Below are 21,970 nucleotides of genomic sequence, written 5' to 3'. Positions count from 1 at the left end.
CAGCTGTGAGTGTGTGTGTCACAGCGTGAGAAAGAGCGATTAATTTCCTTGCCTGCAGGGACACATATTGCATCTTTTCAAAATGACAGGGACACAAAGATCAATGGCTTTCTCTCACTCTCTCTTTTTTTTTTTTATATAATGTGATCAATGTGAGCCAGTTTAACTGCTGGGTTAATACAGCACTGACACATACTGGGCTTCAGAAGACCCACATTCACATCGCCTTTCCGTCACACAGCGAAACACAAACATTGAGGATTTAGCACATACATCACTTGAGCGGGATGTCCGTCATGTCGCCGTGTAGTAAACACCGCAGTGAACCTAAACGAAATCACACAGAGACATGTAGACACACATACACACAGACATGTGCTGACTGCGCACATCCACCCAGTGTTCATGTAAACACAGAGCCGAGGTCATGAAGAAGAGCAGATGAATCAGACGGGAGCAGAAGGATGGAGATGGAGTAAAGGAAACCTCAGGTGCGATGTAATCAGGTGTGCCACAGAAGGTCCGAGTGGTGTCCCCTTCCATCATGCCTTCCCTACACATCCCAAAGTCTGCTATCTTTATGTGTCCTTCACTGTCCAGCAGGACATTGTCCAGCTTTAGATCTCTGCAGACCAGAGAAAGAGAGAGAATATTAAGTGACTGTAACATATGGTGTATTTGTGGAGGGAGACTGTCATCATGTCTAGTACCTGTATATGATGCCTTTGTTGTGCAGGAAGAACAGACCCTCCGCGATCTCAGCAGCATAGAACCTGCCAACATGAAAAATCTCTCATTAACTCCATTAAACACACATCCTTCCACTGCAGGACAGAATGATGCCAAACAGATGAACTTAGAAACAGGACCGAGCGGTACTTTAACAGTATAAAAAGTGAAAAAACAAGCAATAGTACTGGGTTATTATTGTAATGTTCTTATCAGTTGTTTCGACTCTCGTTTTGACGGCACCCATTCACTGCAAAGGACCCAGTGGTGAGCAAGTGAGGTAACAGTAAATGTCTCCAAATCTGTTCCAATGAAGAATAAACTCATCTACATCTCGCATGGCCTAAGGATGAGTACATTTTCGGCACATGCTCATTTTTGAGAGAATTATTACAGAAGAGAAGTGCTAAACTTACGCTGCATGCGGTTCTTTAAACTTGCCGACGATTTGGATGTGAAACATAAGATCACCACCGTTCACGTACTCCATGACGTAATACAGACGATCCTACAACACAAAACTGATTATCAGCAATCAGCAGATATGCAGCTTCGCAATACTAATAGGAATCAAAAATGAATCATCAATCAGTTTGCTTGTTCTCATGCTGTACAAGTAAATAATAAAACCAATACCACAGCAGATTCGCAATCAGTCAAATTTAAAGACATATTTTTTTGCAAGTTAATGAATAGAAACAAGATCTTGTGATCACACAAGAGCAGACATATCATACTATTGTACTTTATTTTTGAATTAATGCATCCTTAATTAATATATGACAGACTTCTTTCAAAAACAATAAATTAACAACACTAACTGTAGTATGAAACTAACTGCCCTTGCACACCCTGCACAATGAATTGAGTGAACTCTGTGTTTGTAAGCTGAGGCCAGCACGTTTTCTCAGTTGCTTCAGTATTTGTCACCTACAGCCAAGGCAAGATAACAGCCTACACTTTATCTCCAGAGGCATCTGACTACAGCATCTGGTATCTGTAGGGCTTGCACTTCTGATCAGTGGGACGCTGCATTTTTCACTGGGCAAGAGATAGCTTTGACAGGAAACTCTATTTCATGCACTTGATACAATGGGACACAGTTTACATGCACAAAGAAGTAATTACCGAACAGTCACATTGAGTGTTTGTTACAAATTCAATCGACAGGGGGGAAAAAAATCAAGTGATTTAACAAGAGTAATTCAAACCTTCACAAACCATTAAAGCCAGACACACACACACTCCTCTTTTTCTCTCTTTCAATACTGCAGCTGCCAATGTATTTCATTAGGCTGATTGCCACTTTGCAATATGTGTCTGCTGAAAGAGGTCAGACAATTAGCACTATGAAAAGTCATTTTTCAGAGCAAAATGAGGCAACTAACATTGCATAAAGGCCCTCCAGATTCATTAGTTACAAAAAATATTTATCCTGTCAGAATGAAATAGAAAAAATTATCGTTGAATAACCTTTTATTAAGCAGGTTGTTCCAGGTTGCCAGTTTAGGACTCACATGACAGCGTTCCAAGAATATAATTATTACATTGTCAGAAGCTTCCGTTATTCTGTTCACCTATTGTTCATGTTGACATTTTATAAACTCTGTTAGTCAATATTGTAAAAGCAATCTGTTCTTCTGATGCGTCTCCTTCTCAAGATTGCTAACAGCCTTGTTCAGGGCAAATTAATTGAATCTATCAGTCCGTACCTATCTACACCAAAGTAAACAACCTTTTATTGAGGTGAAGGAGGAATACTTAAGGTGATGCTTTCATTTTTAACTATGAACAGCTTTACTGCATAACTGATACAGTTATTAATCTGGCATACAAACCTTGCATTTCCTTCCATTTAAAAAAAAAAACATTTCTTTAGATACATGATGAACACGCGGATGTGATGAAGAATCTTGGCATATTGGAAGCCTAATAAAAGGTGTTATTTTACATGGGTTAACTCATAGTGCCAGCCATTTTTAAAATCAAATGACCAGATGAATATTTAGGTACATTTACCGCATTTTGTAAATTTCTTAATCACTAGAAAATCCAGACATTCTACTTGAGGCCATTCTCAATCTGATTTATGTGTTTCTACACAATTAATACCAACATTTTTATATAATTGGACATACAGTTGTTATGCAAATGCTTTATTAGTACACTTTGTTTAGTTTATTTAACAGGAGATTAGACACTACTTATCTAAATCTGTGCTGGTGGCTACATTAAACTATATTATATGTCTTTTGTTTATTTTCAGATTAATCTTGCATTATGAACATTAATAATAGGCAAAACAGAACAGAAATATTACATTTTATATTATATATTACATTAATAGTTACAACATTTTACTGCTGAAGCTGCCATCATTTTAATAGGTTCAGCATTACGTGGCTGCAGTCATGTGGTCAGAGAGTTTATAAATTGTAATTCTGAGTTTTGTAAAGATATAAACATTTTTTTTACAATTTTCTAGTTATGGTAACCCCGACATGCTTTGATTGTTTTGGTAATCCTGTGTTAACAGACACTATCAACTGCACGATGGCATCAGAACCTGAAAACTTTAGTATGATGCTGCATCCACGCCACTAGGTGTCAGTATACTATCAACCAACACAACAAAAACAAAAAAATACTGCGTCCTTAACTTTTGGCTAAAAATAATCCAAAATCAATATTTGAGCATGTAAATAACCAGCCAGTGTTCAACAGTTAGCTTATAATAATCTTTTCTAATTTGAGTGGTACAGGTAGGTTTTCACTGGAAATTCAAGCATGCTGCTGCATTATTACATCACGCCTGTAAACAAAGAAGTTGCCCCGGCTACTATGCTATTGTGAAGCAATAGGGGGATCTTGAGGAGGGTGGATTGCTTATAGCCTTTTCTCACAGCAGCTGGAATAATTAAATGTATCATTTTGATGGCAAATTGTTATCCAGCAAGCATTATGTGTTTATGAAACACATGTGAATGAAATTAAATTATGTTTCAGTTTTAAATGTGCTTCTAAATATAGATAACATGGGATTACACAAGATTTGTATTTTAAAGACAACCAGTTCGAAGGGAGCATATTTAGCTTTCTCTGTTAAAATAATTTGTTTATATGAAATTGGAATGGTATGACAATTAGAGATTAGACTATATAGAAATTTAAATCTACTCGCTTATACAGATTATATTCACGTACAATAGTCATGTAATGCGGAGGTTGTTAACATCAATTTGAGAATAAAGTATAAAGTATGACATAATTTGCATGGTTTGTTGGGATATGAGCTAATTTCGATTAAATCACCATTGGTAGCGCGATTTATTGCAATGCTTTAATCCTCCGTTGGTAAGAATAAACGTGGCAGACTTGTTACGCACTTATTCAGATGACAATATATGGTGAAAATGATTATTTGTGTCATATATTCCAAGACATAGGCTAGAATCTGTGATTGTCAAAGAGGCTAAACTTACGGACTGCAGCTTTAAAAATATCTAGTTTCGGCCCTGGGAGACCACATGTGGACATGCAGGACCCACAAAATGTCAGTACTCGTGTTCCAGCTGTGCGAGGTCAGAAAAGTGATTTAAAAATGGCCCTGAAGGTGAAGAGTGCATCTGTTCCAGCACTAAGGGCCGAATGACATTTCAGCCCATATATATTTCATAATTTCCAAATGTGCATTAGCATGTATAAACCTTGTCCCTAGGCTCCCAGTCTCTTTTAATCATTAACCGTTTACACACTCTCATACACATCGATGAACACACAGACCTCGGTTTGAAAGGCGCAGTACAGGGAGGTCAGGAAGTGAGGTCGTCCGGCGAGGCCCAGCACTCTTCTCTCCACCATAGCGCTCTCTGTGTCCTCATCCTGAAACAGGACGTCCTTCTTCAACACCTTCACCGCAAACAAGCGCTCGCTGCCCCTCTCCTCTGCCAGCAGGACCTGCAGGATGACAAGGAAGCCTTGTGCTAACACTTCTTGAACATTAATAATTAAGATTTCATCATCTTCTGCTCACATTCCTACTGCAGCGACTCGGTTGTCCAAACACAAAGCAAGAGCAGAAAACATAATTCAAAGCGAGTTTAACATTCATAAGGGAATATTACCTCAAATCAAACAAGAAAAAGTGAATAAAAAATCTTTAATTTCATTTACACGTGTGATCCTGTTCTCGTCCTGTCTTTTTTTTCTGCTTTGTGTCATTTTTCTATCTCTGGGTCCCAGGTCTCTCTCCTCTGCTCTTCTCTTTAATCTCTTCCCTCGTTTCTATCCTTTCTTTAGCACGGTTCTTCGCCCTGGAGGATGTGCTGTCTACTGAGTATAACCCTGGCCTCTTATATAACCAAATATCTTGTGAGGACACACACACACACACACAAGTTTGTGCACATGCATATGCACACCAGTTATGCTCATGCACACACAACATCTACTTTAAAATGATTTTATATACTGTACATGAACAAAACCACAAAGGAAACCAACATTCCTCCACACACTTAAGCAAGAGAATGCAAAATACGCACACACACATACACACACACACCAATGTCATTCCTCCGCAGGGATCAAACAGCTCAGAGTCCTTCACTTGTGTGCTCTGTGCTGACACACGACAGCAGCATTTAGATTCTGCTCAGCACAGACAGAAGAACTGAACATTTTGTTTGACCAAAACAAGGCATTCGTTCTGAAACATTCCAACAATCCCATGGCCGCTCTTGGATTTGCAATCACCAGGAGTTTCTTACACGTATCACAAATTCTGCTTTATTTATCACATAACAGACAGGCTGAACACCCAAATGACCGTGTGACTACATAGCTCCAGGTATTTTACGGTGAATAAGGTCTGCATCTTACTAGGCCTTGAGTCAGAGCTTCTGCCTCCTACTAGAGGATGCAAGGAAGAGCCACAGCTGCACATTTTAGATAGGGAAATCAGCCCTCTCTTCTTGCAGCTGGGACCAAAGCTTTAGCGTTTCTCCTTCTGCCCGAATTAGCAGCAGCAGCCCAGGAACGAATGAGACAAGGACCTGATTCAGTTCCAAGGTCACTGTACCCTTCACACTCCTTATTGCATCTACAGGGAACATGGAAGTAGACGTGTTTGTTTATGGGTGAGTGCGGTCTCCAGTAGCCTGACTTTCGGCATAAAAATCTGGTCTGCCTTGCAGCCTGTTTTGTCCCAAACCCACCTACTTAGGCTGAAGGCCGAAGTATACTTTGACACAAATATACTTATCTCTTAACCCCCCTCATACAAGTGCTCGTCAACAAGGCCATCTATTGTTGTTAAGTTCTCCAGTATTTTATTGTTTGTGTTCCTCTCTGCCGTTTCGTTGTGAAAAAACAATCTGGTCCAGTGTTGCCACCTTGTGGACAAAAATTATGAATAAAAAAACAGTATGTGAGTTGAGTAGCATGTCCAAATGCAATTTTTTTTTTTTTTTTTTTTTTAATTCAGTGCCTATTAGTGTTTGGTCTGAGTCCTAGTGCTTAACCAATTGAGTCTGAATGTATTCAGTATTAAGGTCACTTTATCTTAATTTTACGTTGTTACTTTTCTTTTCTTTTCTGTTACATGTCATCTTTACTCTGTAAGTGTCCTGAGTCTGTGTCCACCCAAGCCTAAGTTCATTCATAACTGCAGTCAAAGTCCAGTTTCAAAGCAAGTCTCAGTTCAAAGTTTAAGTGCCCCAACTCCAGTACCTACTACACAGGATCCGATTTCAGATGCCGCAACCGATTTTCAAAGTATACTCAATTTAATTCAACACATGCACATGTTTCACCCTTGTCCAATGTTCGTGCTATTTCTCTCCAGAATTATGATTGATAAAACTGTCTTTGTACCCATTAAATTTGAGTGTGTCATAAAGGGACAATTTACAGAAAAATGAACACTCTGGAATCATTTACTCACCCTCATGTCATATTAAACCTATATGACTTAATTTCTTCTGTGGATCATGAGAGAAGATAATTTGAGAATTATTTTGCATTTAATGGAAGTCAATGGTAACCATAACATTCTGGATACCAACATTCTTCAAAATATATTTTATTTTATTTAGTACATTTTATTTATTAATGTTCTGCAAAGAAAGTCACACAGATTTGAAATGACATGAGGGTGAGTAAATTATGCCAGAATTATCCTTTTAACCCCCTGACACAAGAGCCTGTCAATGTCACTAAATATTATTGTTGACATTTCCAGTAGTTTGTATGTGTTAAACTAATTAGTGCAAAATAATTCAAAGCACATGAGCAACCCTTGATGATTAATAAATTCACTCCAGTGCACTGCACTGTAACTAATCTAGTTTAAACTTGAAAGGGTCTAATCTATATATTTGTTATAGATTATATGTCTCTAAGCCGCCAGACTCATTATTTTGTCCTTCAAAGCAATCACTGTATCAACTCATTACCTTATAAACATAAATTGTTTACTGACAGACTAATTATAAAAAATGGTATCTGTACTCTTGGAAGTTATGTTAAGCCAGCCAAACAGACTCAAACTTGTTGATCATAGTCAGTGCTTGCCATTTTGGTGTTCAATATGTATCAGACGGTCAGTGAACAGAGTGGGCGGACTGTGGGAGTTCTGTCTGAGTCTGAGTCTAGAGAGTCTCCTTTAAAGATTCTGTTCTGAGGACAAATACAACGATTTATTACACATACAGCAGGGTCCAAATGTCAGACTTGACGTGACTTGAAAAATTAGGTGTTTATTTGCTTTATTGACAACCTACACTATTCATTTTAAAACATATAATTTAATTGTTTCTCATTTTATAAAATCCTGAATCCTATTTCCAGGTTTAAATAAGATTTTGAATCCTGTATTTTCATTGTGGCCTTCTGGATCCCACTATGTGTGTATATGTGTGTGGAAAAAAGTATGTAGTTTCAAGCACCTTGCCAAAGCTCCCTTTGCCCAGAACCATGAGGAAGTTGAAATCTTGTAGCCTGACTTGGCCTTTGCCCGTGTGCAGTGCAGTGGGTGTCGGACTCAGAGCAGGAGGGGTCACAGTAGGAACAGGCGTCGTCACAGTAAGATGATCAGGAGGAACAGAGGGTGTGATAGCACATTCTGGTACCTTTAGAAATGAGGAGAAAGATGGGAGGAGAGAGAGAGAGAGAGGGAGAGAGGGGGAGAGGGAGAGAGAGAGCATAAGAATAGTTTGTTTCAATAAAGAGCTACACTGCCCTCCTGTGGATGTGCTTTGAAAGTGACACAATTATGGTGCTCACAGAATGTGGTCAGACTAAGATGACATTTACAGAATTTGTAGATGTGGCTGTTTGTGACTGTATGATGTCAAAAAGAGCATTTGATTTTAGTTTATTTGTGGATCTGAAATGGCCCTAGGCTTCTACAGCACTCTCTTGGTTGAATATTGCATGTTGACACTTTTATCTAAAGTGACTTATAGTACATCTATTACAGGGATAATCTCCCCTGGAGCTAAATGGAGTAAAGTGCTTTGCTCAAGGGCACAATGATGATGCTTTATGGACAGTCACTTGAAGATTTCAGCCAACTTTTCTGTCTTTACGACAATTTATGGAAGGCAACTCAAAAGTGACATGCTACACTCCCTAAAGTAGTGCTAAATCGCTAAGACAATTGCTGAAGACAATTTAGATTTGGTAAAATTCACGGAAGTAGCTACAGATATTTAATTTCTTTTGATTTTGCAATGTAGCTCTGAAGGATACGGATGATCAAAAACTTGGATCTACAGTGTCGGTTGGTTGTTGACTGGATGGGGCAGATCTGAATGTGAGCTTGCAGTTGATTGTAAGAAAGAGGTGAAGTTTGTGAGGATCAGAGAAGTCCTGCATTTATCACCAGAGAGAAGTCTGTCATTTCACCAGAAGATCCAGTTATGATAGTTTGATTAAAAAATTATGAGGTCCCCAAAAAAGAAGACGAAAAAAAAAAAGATTAATTCCTTAGTTAAATATTTAAAAAAGCAGAAACAAGTCAGCACTAATAGCCTCGTTGACAGTCCTGAGTTCTTGGATCGTGGACCTTTCCCGATCTAATCCCCCTTTCACTCTCCCACTTAGCTTCCTGTCAACTAATGTAATATCATCATAAGGCCAAAAAATGGCAATAATAATCTAAAAAAAAAAAAAAAAAAAAAAAAAAATAGTTGAATCGTATGCATTGATGAATTGTTCGATGAAAGATCAATTACATGCATTTGGAAAAGGTCAATCTTCACTTCATTTTCATGAAATAACAATGAAAATTTTTACAGTACTTCTTAATCAAGGCTGATATTAACTTATATATTATTATTTGTTACTACGATGATCTTTGTTAATTTAATCTTAAAAATGCATTAGTATAATGAATAATGAATATTAATCTCAATAAATGCTGTATTATTCATTGTTATTCAATGTTAGTAACTGTATTAGTGTTAATATTTAGAATGTTATTACAAAGTGTTTAAAACCTTTGCATAAAGTTAAGGTGTATAGCTGGTCAGAACACAAATGTCACACACACGGTGGGTTTCCATGTTTTATGGGGACATAGGAATAATGGTTTTTAGATTTTATACCATACAAACTATTTTCTATCCCCTTACCCTAACCCTAACCCTACCCCTAACCTTACCCATCATACAAAACGTTCTGTGTGGTGTTTGATTTCTGTTTGATGTTTAAAAAAGATAATTCTGTATGATTTATAAGCAGTAAAATGTCTCCATAAAGTCAAAATATACTTGAATTACTATAGTTGATGTACTGTAGTTGTGGGGACATATGTTCCCATAATGTAGGAGATACATGAGAACACCCCCCCCCACCCCCCGCCCACACACACATTGGTTTTTTTGGTTTATGGGGACTCTCAATTGACATAGTTGTTAGACTGAACAAACTGTATTTTCTACAGCACTACACCAACCCTAAACTAAACCTTCCCCTCACAGTAAAGGATTTTCAAAAAACTCATTCTGTGTGATTTATAAGCCATTTCAATTACGGGGACACCAAGTGTCCACATAAAATCACCTTCACATTGTAATACCTCTCATACCCATGTCATTATGCAAATCTGTGTCCTTGTAAACCACACAAACATGCAGAAACACACACACACATACCCACACACACACAAAGGTCTAAACAAGAATATTACCAAAAATGAAATAAACTTTGTTTAAAAGTGAGTAAAATTGGAAAAACAGGAATTAATTAAAAAAAACATAACAAGCATTAAAAGGTGCAGATGATATGAGAGAGTACCTGCAGGTCCGGGTCAGGTACAGGGATGTTATAATACTCTCCCTCATCCTGGTTGAGTAGCTTGAACCAGCCGCTGACTGAACGTCTGAATATCTCACTAACGCCGAACGACAGAGCACCCATGAAGTCATTCCGTGAGGTCCGATCCCAGTCCCAGACCTCTACAGACAAACGCCTGTCCCACTGCCTCCCACGCACTGAACTACACACAGACAGGAGGACAGAGAGAGATAACCCAGAATCCACTCAGAAAACCACAGCAACTCCCTGGCAACAACTTCGCCATCATACGCACAAACAAACAAAGAAACAAAAATAAGACTCACAAGGTGAAGCTCTCGTTCCAGATAGGGTTGAGTGTAGAACGGATGGTTTTGGTTTTCTGTTTGCTCTGGCTTTTTGGATCAGGAATGAGTTTGAGCTTCACATAAGGGTCCGACAGGCCGTTAGGATCCATGGGTATCAGGTTAAGTGCTTCATGGACTGGAACATACATTACAGATTGAGAACTGATTATGTGTGTCCATACATACCAGTACTGAATATTGCATGAATTATGCCATGCAATAGAAAAAAGTGGTTGTGCTGCTATGCTTCATCCAGTGAATGTGCCTTCAGCTTTATTGTTAAATTGACCTGTCAGAATGACATGCTGCTTGTTGCCTTTAAAAGAGCATGCATGCATTCATTTTAAAAGCTCACATTCTCCGTAGAGCATTAGTAGTCTTCTCACTACTCATTAGCCTCTCTATGGTGGCACTGATCTAAGAGCCACGGGCTCAGTTAAGTTGACAGTGCAGCTAATGCATTGTAATACAGCATATTGTGTGAGTGTATAATTAGCTTTTTCCTCATGTACTGATGATGCTATATGCACACATTTCCCTCTGCTGGAGGAAAGTTGAGCTCTGCTATGTGTCTCATAATGCATCTCCAGTGGACTTCCTTAAAATAGCTAATTCTCTGTGAGCTAAGGTGTAATTCTTCACTGGGGTATAAATAGGGGAATCTTAATAAACATTACTTAGCACTTTCTGCAAACAGGAAATAAAACAAGGGCAGATGTTTTCTTTTCATAAAGGGTTTGACATTTTTTGCAATACTTTTACTAAAACCTGGGGAATACATTCAGCCATAATCCTACAGATTTATTTTAAATTGTAATTTTCTAGCAATAAATGTTAAAGAAACAATATATATATATATATATATATATATATATATATATATATATATATATATATATATATATATATATATATATATATATATATATATATATATATGCAATTTATTAATATAACTCAATATAATTAAGAAAGCTAAAATATATATATATATATATTAGTCAATTTCTAATATAATAAAACTAATATAATAGACTAATATATAAAACATGTAACATTTAATAACAAGTAAAACATATGTTTCCACAAAAACATCAAGGGATACTGAAATTAACTGCATTAATAAATGTGTTATTTGTGAAGATAGTCACACTTTATTTTAAGGTCCAATTCTCACCATTAACAAACCATTAACTCCGACTTTTGCCTCAATAAACTCCTAAATTAGTAGCCTACGGTAGTTGTTAAATTTAGATTTTGGGTAGGATTAGGGCTGTAGAATTTGGTCATGTAGAAAATGTGCTTTATATCTACTAATAAACAGCTAATATGCTAATAATTGTAGCACTTTATTTTACAGTCCTGTGTCTCATGTACATACTATGTACTTATTATAGTAATTACAATAACTATGTAATAACTAGGTACTAACCCTGAACCTACTCCTAAACCTAACCCCATGTAGTTACCTTGTATTACCAGAACTTTCTTAGATATATACACTATAAGTTCATGTTAGTACACGTACTGTAAAATAAAGTGCAACCCTAATAATAATAGGCATGCTAATAAGCAACTAGTTAACAGTGAGAATTGGTCCCTGTACTCAAGTGTTACCGAGAAGACTAATAGTGTTCATCAGTTTGTAAAATGCACAGTTATGTTCACCTGTGATATATATGTCCTCTTTCTCTCCACGCACGGTCAGGCGAATCCGTCCTCTTTTCTCAGTGTGGTCCTGTCCGCACAGGCTGGGGACGCTGCTCTGACAGCGCTTGTGTACATTCATTTCACAACCTCTCTCACACAGACACACAAACACACACATGCCACAAAAATAAAAGAGAAAGAAAGAGTGTGAGGGAAAAGAAAATTACATATAATGTATATAGTCTCCTTTCAGTCCAAAAACAACAATTTTAAAGAGCAGTCTGCCTTATACTGTAAACCTTTTTCAATCTAATACATACAAATCATTCCAAGACAACATACAGAAACAGCAAGTGCTGTGAGCTGCCACTGCCTGCTTTATTATTTTCTGAAAGTGGCATGCAAATTATATTAGATGACATGGTTGTTATTACATGGATTAAATCAGAGTTAAAGGGAATTAATTCAATCTAATATACAATATGAGATATCTATTTAAAGCCTGAAAAGCATTACTCTACAGTTATATAATTACATAAAATTATGTTAATGTAATGACAGCAATCTCGATGATTATGCTACACCAATTTAGATCTAAAAACGGATACAATAGAAACTAAAATGGGGTTCAAATGTTATAAAAACTCAATTTAATCTAAACGAATGTTGTTCTTCACCATTATGTATTCAAGCACGAGACTTGACATGTCAGTCTACAGTCTAGAATGGATGCACTTCATTGGGATCTCAATATAAATAGACTCACAGGCACATTTCATGCCCTGATGTATGAGGCCATACAGCAGAGACCCACAGTGATCACAGAAGGTTGGACTGGAGTATGTATGCACTTTAAAGTTGTGCTTGCTCTTGAGATCCTAGAGAGAGGGACAGACAAAAACACTGTACTCATTTAGTACTGTGATGTGATTTCATATTTAACACAGAGAGACGCCATGTACACCCAGTTCTAGGAAACGAGTAGGCCATGAGAGAACGAAAAAGAGATTTAAACTATGTGTCTGATAAGAAACCCTCTCATAATGTTCTTTGCTCTATAAATAGGACAATCTTTATGCACAGACACAGAAAGCATATGCACAAACAAACAGATAGTCTACATTCCCTCTGGTTCTCTCTCTCTCTCTCTCGCTTTAAAGGTCCAGAGGAAAGGCTTCATTTTGAAGTGACTTTTTCACTGGGAGCCAATTAGCTAGGACTATTCTGAGGATGAATGGTGGATGAATACATGACTTCAGCTCAGCTGTGAAAACTGAATCCTCCTAAATGCTTAAACCCTCTCCACCCCACCCTGTTTCTCTCTCTCCCCCTCTTTCTCACTCTCTGCATGCTGCCTGCTCCTATTCTTCATCCTCTGACAATCTTCCTCTTCGCTTCTCTTCCTCTCTGTCTGCCTCATCTGCATCATTGTCTACCCTTCCTCACGGCCTAGTCGCAGATGCACAGCCGCACACAAGCACTCCTCTTTAACTCATTTTACAACCATTTTATTTAGCTGTTATGAAAAAATCTCAGTCTTTAAGGGTGAAATAAAGACATCAGCTCTGTTTAGAAACTAGTATGTTGCCTCACTGCCTACACAGGCAGCTGGCTTTTAAGACAGCATCTTAACAAGTGGCTGACCTGGAATGCTCTACATGCCATGTGCCACCAAATACTGCTTTACACACTGAATTTGTGTTCATTTCAAGTGAAGAGTTTAACGTTAGCATGTTGCTAAGCTAACAGTGCATCAGATATTCGAATAGCCATAAAATACATACTGTAAACCTTGTATTTAAATAAAAAAGTTATGAATAATATTGAATGAAGTATACCATCCAGCATCTTGGATTAGGTTTTTATTCTGGGAATGGACAAAGCATATGGCAAGAGACTCTCACAGATGAATTCATTAAAAAGTTATGCTAATAATAGGAATTTGAACAGGAATTTGGAATTTGGACAATTATTATATTATGATTTAGAGTTATTTAATAATCCTTGCAAGACTGACAGGAAAAATTTCGCTGTAAATGCCAACAAGCTGTATATGCACAAAAAAACTGAGAAGTTAAATTAAATACATTATAATATAATATAATATAATATAATATAATATAATATAATATAATATAATATAATATAATATAATATAATATAATATAATATAATATAAAACTTTTACAATTCTATTTACAAGTCTACCTTTTACCTCATTTCAAATGAATTTGCATAAATAAAAAAATAAAAAAATAAAAAAATAAATAAATAAAGACTGTCAGGATTTTGCTGTAAATGCCAACAAGCTGTATATGCACAAAAAACTGAGAAGTTTAATTAAATACATTTTAATATAATATAATATAATATAATATAATATAATATAATATAATATAATATAATATAATATAATATGATATAATATAATATAATATAATATAATATTAACAATTCTATTTACAAGTCTACATTTTACCTAATTTCAAATGAATTTTCATGAATAAATAAATAAATAAATAAATAAATAAATAAATAAATAAATAAAAGCAGGCAAGCATTACCGAATTTAGGCAGGAGATTATGTTATGTAGCTCAGACACAGATACTGGATAAAATAAACTATTACTATGCAAACTATGTTTCATCACTTGTACTGAATGAAATATACAGTAGGTTTATAATCAACATTTATCTCACTTCATTGTAATCACTGTCACAGTGCATTCCCCACAAAATATGTGGGGATGTGATGTCAAAAGTAAGTATATTTGCAGGCAGCAAAATTAATTCGTCTGCCTTTTGAAACAGCTTTTGGAAGCGGCCCATGATGCCTTTGATGAAAAGAGCTGCCTACATACAGTAGGCTGCTTAGTGCTTACTAGGATTTGGAACAATGGAAGTGTGTTACGATAAAGCCTCTTCCTTGCTTTCCTCTTTCACACGTATTCTTACACTCACTCAGCACTACATGAGTGTGAGTAGCAGTGTAACACCATCATATCACATTCCCTGCACGTTTTATCGTAGTGTAGCATGAATAAGAGAGTGCAAGAGAGAGAGAGAAAATTGATATTCTCTTTCCTTTAAAGCCTCCTCATTTAAAGAAGGAATGCAAGAGAGAGCAATAAAAGGCTCATCAAGAAAAGGAAAAGATGAGTGTGACGGTGAGACCTACTTCCATATTGGCTTACTCAGCCAAAAAAGAAATGGCTTGCAAGGCAAAAATGTGAGAATGAAGAGGCGAGAGACAGATGGTGTACGGATGATACAGTAGAATAAAAGATGAACTGCGGTGATCATAGCAGAACATCAAGCATGAAAAGAAGAGTTATATGATGATCAAGCAAAATAATGAAAGGAAAAGAAAAATGATGTAAAAAATATATATATAATGCTAAATGTCAAAAAGATTACTTTTTACTGATTACTGTATACATTAACAGAGAACAACTGTCACAGTACATACATACCTCTTTGGGAGCAGTGATGGCTCCGGGACAAGTAAAAGTGACAAACTCATGGCAGCGTTTGTGCACCACAAAACTGCAGACTAAAAGAAACATATAGCATATAAGCAATTCTGTTGTGTCAAATGCAAGTCATCAAGGTTTATAAAGACATGCTTCTTTTGGAAGTTAAATAACAGCCCAAATACCAGTAAACTGACTACCGTAAACCTCACGATTCCTACACATTTCCCATCTCAAAATGCCATACTTTTCCAAACATCTCAGTAGGTTTTCAGACCATGCTTACCATAAAATAGGATAATTATTTTAATCTTTATATTTGGCACACATATATATATATATTCACCTGTAAATTTTTTCAGGGGTTTATTAATATATTTTCTCAAAGTGACAACATACAGGGTCCCTAAAAACTTTCTAAAAAATAATCTTTTTGTGCACTCTAGAATGCATACTGGAATTTTTCTTGTATTCTTACGCATTACAATTTCTTGTTTTATACTGTATATACAGTGTACATATATATAACTGTTTCCTTTATGCATCGCTGCCATCTTACTCTGAAGAAAATGAAACCTGGAAATTACCCAGATCAAATTCCATACTTTTCCAAACCACGTAGGAAGTCTGAAACCTTAGTAAATCACCTCGCATGATTCACTTAAACACTCTCCTCCCATAAAATTAGCTTCTGAAAGAGAAACTCCTACAAATGCATATGCAATCAGTTCAGCTGCCAAAATAACTGTAGCACACCTTTTCATCTCTTATGTTTCACTGCTTGCTGATAGTAGTTTGCAGAACATAAGGATTTGCAGTAGTGCAAGCTGTTAGTAAATCTTGCCATAAATGCCATAATGCATGACAAAAGTAATAATAGGGATTAAATCAATACAATAAGATCTATAACATGCACTCAGAAAGGGTGAATTGTTCTTGCTGACTTAAAGTTATAACCCTTTTTTGGCATTTTTGACTACAGGACAGAACAGAGAGCGGACAAAAAGTGAAGTGAAAAGGAGAGAGAGGGGAATGGGATCAGAAAGGACCACAAGCTGGGGCTTGAACTCGGGTCAAAAAATGGCTTTGCTCAGATATTGCTGCCTCAGCTTACCTATCGTCAAAGATGAATTGCTTCAGCAAAACACTTTCGTCTCTTCACAGGGCCATAACCACTATAGACAATGAGGGGGACATGCATTCCCCCAATATTCACATCAAATTGATGGGTTTTTCAATGAAAGAGACTTACACTTCAAATTTGGCCCCATTTAAATATTGAATATTCAATTACATCCTTGGATTTTCATGCATGATAATAATTAACAGTATTTATTTAATAGCCAATAAAATTAATGGCTTATGAAAAATTAAAACACTGCTATGGATGGGCAGGAAGATCTGAAAAAAATCTTTGACGATAAATGAATCTGTGGAATGAATGTAACAATGGTAAAGTGTTATACATTCAAAATTATTACCTTGACACTGGAATCCTTGCTTGCCAATTCCCCTGTAAAATATAAACAACAACTCTCATCATGTGTCTAATTATATTGTGTATAATTAAATAGATTTGTGAAAAGAGAAGATCATAGAGAGATGCGTTGTTGTGTATGAGCTGCTAAGGCCATGACAGATAAGGTGATTTCAAGAAATCCTCATCCGACGGGCAATTTAAGTGCTCTTCAGTTCATCATAATAACAGGTTGCTCTGCTGCTGAAACCTCTGCTATGCAAAACACAACATCCCTCAAGTGCTAAAATAAGATACTTTGACACCCAGCACTTTGGGCATGATCTGCTCTGAGATGGCGCCTGTGTGTTTGGCTTGCCGTCTGCAGCTCTCGTGTTTTCTTCTCTTTCTGTCTGAGGTGTCGTTTACCTGCTGTACGCGGCTGGTGTACGCCCGTCAAGCTCTCCTTGACATCCGCATCTCCGTTGGGGATTCATACGCGAACTTTCACTACGCGAACTTTCACACCGTGGACGTGGAATGCCCACTTCACAAACCATACGAGCCTCCCCAAACTATCTTCCTGCACGATATCTGCCGGTGGCCGCTAAACACCGTGCGGAGAAAGCGAAGGAGGAAACGAGGTTGCCGCGGAGGTTACATGACGAAACTGAAAGCTTATTTACAAGCTGACATTTCGTTTGGACGCAGATCTGTAGCATGGCACCCGCGGGACGCGGTTTACCGATGTCTTCGTCCTGTTTTCCCTCTACATCTGAGTCTTGCCACTCAGGTTGATCTCCGCAGTGTTGGCCGACGTGCCCAGCGGAACGGAGTAAATCACGAAAATCTGCGCTCATTGAGAAAAGCGCCGTCATCTCACGTGTCTATTCCTCCACCTAAGTTGGCGCTAATAAACGCCCGCTCCGTGGTGAATAAGACCTTTTTATTAAACGACTTCTACTCATCACACAACTTGGATTTTATGTTCATCACAGAATCATGGATAAAGGTCGGTGATTTAACTCCCTTATCAGAACTGGTTCCAGCAAACTGTACATTTTTTAACTCTCCTCGTCCTAATGGACGCGGGGGTGGGATTTTAACTATTTTAAATAACTCTCTCTCCTCACGCTGCCGGCTGGTCCCTGCAACGGCCTTCCCCACCTTTGAAACTCAGCTTCTCCACCTAGATTGGAATGGTCCCATCTGTATTGGGGTGATATACCGCCCTCCACTCTTCACTAAGGATTTTATACTCCAATTCACTGAGTTCATTGGCAACATTGCCACAAATTATGATCGCTTCCTTTTGTTGGGCGACTTCAATATTCATGTCTGCTGTCTTTCAAACTCCCTGTCGCAGGAGTTTCTTGACTTAATAGATGCTTTTAACCTACTGCAGTGGGTCAAAAACTCTACCCACACTCAGGGCCACACACTGGACCTTGTGTTATCTTATGGGATTAATGTCACTGATATTGTTATCTCTGATTTTCCTCTCTCTGATCACAAGCCTATTTTATTCTCACTGTCTCTTCTGGAGCTTTCTCAACCCACTACTGATCCTGTTATGTCACGGTTCTATTCTCCTCAGTTCAACACAAACTTCGACTTGTGCTTTACTGAGTTATGCTCTCACTGGCACTTGGACCAACCTTTATCTGACCTGGATGCAGATCAGCATCTTAGCCTTTTAAATTCTGCCTGGCTTAAAGTAGCAAACGTGACTGCTCCTCTTAAGCCTCACAAACCCAAACCAAAATCAGATATGTGGCAAAATTCTGACACTCGTCTCCAAAGACAAACATGTAGAAAGGCCGAACGCAAATGGAAACGGGACAGGCTAAGTGTCTCCTTCCGCATGTTCAAAGACTCTCTTACAGCTTACCAGAACACTGCTAAATTAGCTAAAGCTGCATACTTCTCAAACTTAATTGAATCCAATCACTCTAACCCTAAGGTCTTGTTTTCTGTCATTCATTCTGTTTTAAACCCATCTGCTAAATTGTCTGTTGCCTCAGATGCTCTATGTGAAGACTTCCAGAGATTTTTTATTAGCAAAATCACTACATTAAGGACCAGTATCTGCCCTAAATTAACTCTCCCCCCTATTAGGCCACGTACCTCCTGTGTTTGGGAGGCTTTTGTTCCCATTAACCTCCAGACACTGAAGGATGTGAGCGCTAAGCTCAAACCTTCATTCTGCCCAAATGATATCATTCACCCGAGATTTTTAAAATTAATCACAAACACGGTGGGTCCAGGTATGGTATCCCTTATTAACAAGTGTCTAAGCACTGGATCTGTTCCGGCCAATCTTAAAGTGGCTACGGTCACTCCTTTGCTCAAGAAGCCTTCACTGGATCCTTCTGTTTTAAAAAATTACCGGCCCATCTCTGTCCTACCTTTCATTTCCAAGTTATTAGAGAAAATCGTGTTGGATCAGTTCCAACACTTTTTGTCAAATAACTGTATATATGAGGTCTTTCAATCTGGGTTTAGGACTGCCCACAGCACTGAGTCCGCTCTCCTGCGAGTGCTAAATGACATTTATCTCTCCACTGACTGTGGAGACACTGTGGTTCTAGTTCTCCTAGATCTGTCGGCGGCTTTTGACACCGTTGACCACCCTACTCTGTTAGCTAGACTGGAGACGTGGGTGGGCATAAAAGGCTCTGTCCTGTCATGGTTCCAGTCTTACCTTACTGACAGAAAGTTTTTAGTAAAAATGGGAAACTTTTCCAGCTCCATGGCACCCCTGAGATGTGGTCTTCCACAGGGCTCTATTTTGGCTCCCTCTCTATTTTCTCTTTACATGCTACCGTTGGGCACAATTTTTAGGAAACACTGTGTATCTTTTCACTTTTATGCAGACGACACCCAAATTTACATTCCAATCAAGCGCAATAATCCTGCAGCACTAAACTCTCTTCATCTATGCTTAGAGGAGGTGAAGGCATGGCTAGCTCAAAATTTCCTATCCCTTAATGATGATAAGACCGAGGTCATTGTTTTCAGCCCGAGTGAAAGGTCCCAGTTCACATGCCCACACTTGGGAGGTCTATCTCCCTTTAAATCTACAGAAGTGCGGAACTTAGGTGTTCTTGTTGACCAGTCTTTAAAGTTTGATAAACACATCTCATTTGTAGTCAGTTCTGGTTTCTACCAACTTCGCTTACTATCTAAAATCAAAGGCTTTCTCACTCCAATAACTCTGGAAATGGCGGTTCATGCTTTCATCACGTGTCGACTGGATTATTGCAACTCACTATATTGCGGTATATCAGATTCTCAAATCTCCCGTCTTCAGTTAGTCCAAAATGCGGCAGCCAGACTCATCCATAATTGTCGCAAATATGACCATATCTCTCCCATCCTCAGATCTTTACATTGGTTACCAGTCCGGCAGAGAATAGATTTCAAAATTCTTCTCTTTGTCTTCAAATCTTTACACAACCTAGCACCAGTTTATCTCTCTGAACTTATTCATCCGTACATTCCGTCCAGAAGTCTCAGATCCCACGACCAGGCGCTGCTAGTAGTCCCTCGTGTCAGACTTAAGCGTAGAGGGGAGCGTGCTTTTGCGGTGGCAGGGCCTTGTCTGTGGAACACCATGCCTCTAGAGATCAGAACTGCTCCCAACCTCCCTGTTTTTAAGTCTCTGGTCAAAACATATCTATTCTCGTTAGCATATTGATTACTTATCTTAGACTGTTCTTATTATTATTATTATTATTATTATTATTATTTATTTTTTTTTCTACATTTGCTTCTTGATTTTATAATTAATCTTAGCTTAGTTGTTCTCTATGTGTGTTTTTCTGCTTTTATTCTTATATGCTTGTTCTGTAAAGCACTTTGGTCTGTCTTGTGTGGCTGTTTAAATGTGCTATATAAATAAATGAACTTGAACTTGAACTTGAAATGTATCTGAGTGTATATACACCACTCTTTAAGAGTATCCTTCAGACCAATCAACATATCCTCAGAAATATAGGTTGAGACAGGACAAGGGCAAAGAGACAGATAGATAGAAAAGAAGACTCAAATAAATAGGATTCAGTAGGGATTTTTCTATTGTGGGTTTAGTTTGGGAGAATTTGTCTGTACTCACAGTCATCTCAATGTCAAAAAATGGTTCAATTGACCTGAATTCACCCTATTGACACGATACATTGCCTGAAGGAAGGAAGGAGCCGTGGATAAACAAAACTGTCATTTATTAAATCAACACACAGGGTAAATCCACACTTGGTAGGGAACGAAGTCACATGTACACAACAAACCAACAAAGGAGGACCACACACACACACACACTAGAACTAAATACATGACTTAACGAGGGAATTGGGAGGAACACAGGTGAACAGAATGACTAATTAAGAGACAATGAGGACAGGAACAGGAATGACCAAATAAGGGCACATGAGGTATACTTTATTAAAAATATATACAAATTATATTTTAAATGAATGTTTTTCTTTTGAACTCTGTATGCATTTAAGAATTCTAGAAGTCTACCATGATTGCCACAAAGATATCAAGTGTCACAACTGTTATATTAATAATGCAGTCAAATGATTAATTTGCGGTTAATTGCATCCAAAATAAAAGTTTTTGCTTATGTGTGTATACTGTGTATATTTATTATGTATATATAAATACACACACAGTATATATTTTGAAAATATTTATGTCTTTTTACATTATGAATAAATACATTTAATATATAAACAAAACATATTTTTCTTAAATATACACATGCATGTGTGTGTATTTATATAAATATACACAGTACACACACATATATAATGCAAGCAAAAAATCTTTATTTTAGATGTGATTAATCAAGATTAGTCATTTGTCAGCACTAGTTTTCAACAGTGATAATAATAATAGGAATTGTTTCTTGAGAAATTAGGAGTACTTTGAGTTTGTGAAAATTATAAAGCTTAAAAAATATACAAATATACTTGGAAATGCTGTACTCCAATAGACAGACAGCAATGAAC

The 21,970-nt window shown here is 37.4% G+C and overlaps 1 protein-coding gene across 2 annotated transcripts in view; it reads right to left on the bottom strand.

The window, feature by feature from the left end:
- prkcg (protein kinase C, gamma) overlaps window positions 1-21,970 on the bottom strand; it is a 33,393-nt gene that overhangs the window by 7,781 nt on the left and 3,642 nt on the right. The window contains exons 3-13 of one of the 2 annotated variants that reach the window (XR_008157274.1): window positions 16,981-17,012; window positions 15,500-15,579; window positions 12,793-12,904; window positions 12,045-12,173; window positions 10,356-10,512; window positions 10,030-10,231; window positions 7,677-7,859; window positions 4,513-4,686; window positions 1,146-1,237; window positions 711-773; window positions 274-625 (exon numbers count right to left, since the gene is read on the bottom strand). Coding sequence is in view for 1 of the 2 variants with exons in the window: in XM_052577474.1 (XP_052433434.1) it covers window positions 487-625; window positions 711-773; window positions 1,146-1,237; window positions 4,513-4,686; window positions 7,677-7,859; window positions 10,030-10,231; window positions 10,356-10,512; window positions 12,045-12,173; window positions 12,793-12,904; window positions 15,500-15,579; window positions 16,981-17,012 (1,363 nt within the window). In the remaining variant the exon portion in view is untranslated. The remainder of the gene's footprint in view (window positions 1-273; window positions 626-710; window positions 774-1,145; window positions 1,238-4,512; window positions 4,687-7,676; window positions 7,860-10,029; window positions 10,232-10,355; window positions 10,513-12,044; window positions 12,174-12,792; window positions 12,905-15,499; window positions 15,580-16,980; window positions 17,013-21,970) is intronic. The other variant, XM_052577474.1, reaches the window with a different exon arrangement.

This window comes from Carassius gibelio, chromosome B16 (genome assembly GCF_023724105.1).
Source record: "Carassius gibelio isolate Cgi1373 ecotype wild population from Czech Republic chromosome B16, carGib1.2-hapl.c, whole genome shotgun sequence".
NCBI classification, from domain to species: Eukaryota; Metazoa; Chordata; class Actinopteri; order Cypriniformes; family Cyprinidae; genus Carassius; species Carassius gibelio.
This window is presented reverse-complemented; position numbering and strand designations above follow the sequence as displayed.